This window comes from Phytophthora parasitica (assembly GCF_000247585.1).
Source record: "Phytophthora parasitica INRA-310 unplaced genomic scaffold supercont2.334, whole genome shotgun sequence".
Classification (NCBI taxonomy): Eukaryota; Oomycota; class Peronosporomycetes; order Peronosporales; family Peronosporaceae; genus Phytophthora; species Phytophthora nicotianae.
The window spans coordinates 1-2490 of record NW_008649320.1 but is presented as its reverse complement, the minus strand read 5'-3'; the positions used below and the strand labels follow the sequence as shown (position 1 = coordinate 2490).

General features: G+C 49.0%; 2 protein-coding genes across 2 annotated transcripts; both read right to left on the bottom strand.

Moving 5' to 3' along the window:
- Window positions 1–169: 169 nt before the first annotated feature.
- On the bottom strand, window positions 170–1900 carry PPTG_20175 (hypothetical protein; the record flags this gene model as incomplete). The annotated part of the gene is made up of 5 exons (XM_008918838.1): window positions 170–378; window positions 452–788; window positions 858–1050; window positions 1110–1457; window positions 1518–1900. 5 exons carry the CDS (start codon window positions 1898–1900, stop codon window positions 170–172), a joined length of 1470 nt encoding a protein of 489 aa, XP_008917086.1.
- A 204-nt stretch (window positions 1901–2104) lies between these two features.
- On the bottom strand, window positions 2105–2470 carry PPTG_20174 (hypothetical protein; the record flags this gene model as incomplete). The annotated part of the gene is made up of 1 exon (XM_008918837.1): window positions 2105–2470. A coding segment is annotated over one exon (366 nt), but the record flags the coding sequence as incomplete, so codon positions are not given.
- Between the last annotated feature and the right edge of the window lie 20 nt (window positions 2471–2490).

Below are 2490 nucleotides of genomic sequence, written 5' to 3'. Positions count from 1 at the left end.
AGTTCCCTGAGATCTACATTGGGGTCATATCTAATTTTCATCTGTATGCTTTGTAACAAAATTGCGATGGTGTTCGTAACAATATAAAACAGTATTGTGAGCAAAATTGACTCTACTCTAGTCAAAGATCATCGATCTTTTTCATGGTATTCGTGTCCAGTTAATATTTCTAGAGCGAGGATAGAATGAGTGTTACCCCCGCGGAAGCGAGCGCTGTTAATACGGGGATGGTGTTAGCAGCGCTTGTTATCGCCGCAGCTTCTTCATTTGATGGTTTCCGCTTGTCACCGACCTCTGTAGACGAGTCTTCGTGTTGATACGAGTTCGCCTTCTTGCCGTTGCAGACGGGTTGTGCGACCGAACACTCCAAAATCGTCACTGAGTCAGACGTAACACAAACATTGGTTAGGCTAACGACAGTATCCATGTTGTATATTGTAGCACATCTTACCTTCTGGAGTCGGTGGCAATTCAGTTGACATGTTTTTCGGACAGCTCAGAATTGTATCACGCGTAGGTGTATAGCTGTCGTGCTCAACGGTAGAAGCTTTCGTGGTAGCGTACGCCTTCTTAAGATTTTCGTACTCCGGATAAGGCGTGAATTCGCAAAGAACGTTGTCGTTGTCGCAATCTTCCGGTTGGAAGTATCCAACGCCGTATTTACCGGCATCCCCGGACTTGGTCACAGCTGAGCTGTTCACTAAATTGGCGATCTCTGTGGAGAACTCAAACACGTTCCCACCTACAATTTCATCCGTCATCTCCTTCTCCTCATTCATCCATTTTGCCTATATCAGGAAACAAAACACTATCAATTATCCGATAGAATTAATGCAAAAAGCGTAAATAAAACTTACGTCGTAGAATGTGCGCTGGTTCTCGTAACCACCGATGGTGTTTTCGCCCTTATTGCAGCCGAATTCACCAAACATTAAAGGACGCGCGTACCCCACCTCGGCATATTCGGCCATCAACTTGTTCAGACCCGTAGATTGCGAGTATTTCGTATGGGTAGTGGGGTCGCATTCCACGTACGGGTTGAATCCCATCCTAACCAAAGAGAATATTAGAACACTAATGACCAACAATTGTCCTCAAATAACGCTTACCATTCAGCGCGCGTGTTCTCGTCGTCGTCTACCGGACAGTCGTAGTACGAAATCCACTGCTCACGAGGAGGGATGTCTGCGATATCGAGACCAAGTGGAACCTGACGCACAGATCTTGTGCAGCTAGCTGCATAACTCCTCATATCACGTAAAAACGCTTTAACACACGGAGCAGTCGTGGTTCCATCGGCGCCATTCTCGACTTGGAGGTTATTTTCATTGCCAACGCTGAATCCGAGTGTGTTATCATAGACTGCGAAAGCGTTATAAACCATTTGACCGCGCGTGAACAGGTCGTCAGGGTAGCATTTAGGCGGTACGTAGTCCAAGATGGAGCAGTTTTCGCATCTGTGAAACGGTAACAACGTTAAAACTCGATTTTAACATCAATAGAACCGCTCTACTTACGGGGCTGTGAGACCAACCAGCACATAAATACCTGCTTCCGAGCATGCACACATGAACTTGTCATGCGATAGACTCGGATCAATCGAGTACAAACGAATCGTGTTGACACCGAGGTCCTTCATCACCTCTAAGTGTGGTTTCCATACAGCTTCATGTTCATCCGCAGCCCAGTCGTAATTGCTGACATCGGCCATTTCTCCACTGTTGGGTCGGGGGTAGTAGGCCATTCCTTTCAGTCGGAATTCAAGTCCCGACTCCGAATCAAAGAACTTGTTACCCTTGGTGATGATCGGAGGAAGCCACGCATCAACCGGAGAGCCAACACTGGCAATATACAGCGCAAGAGCACCACAAACAGCACGGATACGAGAGCTATACGCCATCTCGGTAACTTTAACACTGAAGGAAAGCCAAGTTGTTATCATTTCCGGAAAGGCTCTTAGAAAGGGACAGGCGATGGTATCAGACTTTTAGTTACTGACGTTTTTGTTTAATTGTACACTTTAGCACGTTGTTTCAACCACGTTATGCACATTAATGGACGACTTCCGCTTAACGAAAGGCTCTCGCGTACCAGTCCGAAGGCTCTAGAAGACGGACAGGGCAGTGGCGGCAACCGTGGCCACGGACAAGACGAGTGCTGCGGCTGAAGCCGTCGCGCTAGCGCCGCTGCTTCCCGCCGTGGCGTCCGTGACGGCGGCAGCGGTGTCAGCGTTCTCTTCGTTCGACGGTTTCCGCTTCTCACCTACAGCGGTGCTGGGTGAGAAGTGCTCGTAGCTGTTGGCCTTCACGCCGTTGCACACTGGCTGCGTGATCGTGCACTCGAGAACGGGGACCTTGGGCGTGGGCGGCAGTTCGCTCGAGATGTTCTTGGGGCACGACAGGATAGTGTCACGCGTAGGCTCGTAGCTGTCGTGCTCAACCGTCGAGTTCTTGGTGCTCGTGTACGCCTTCTTGAGGTTGTCGTACTCCG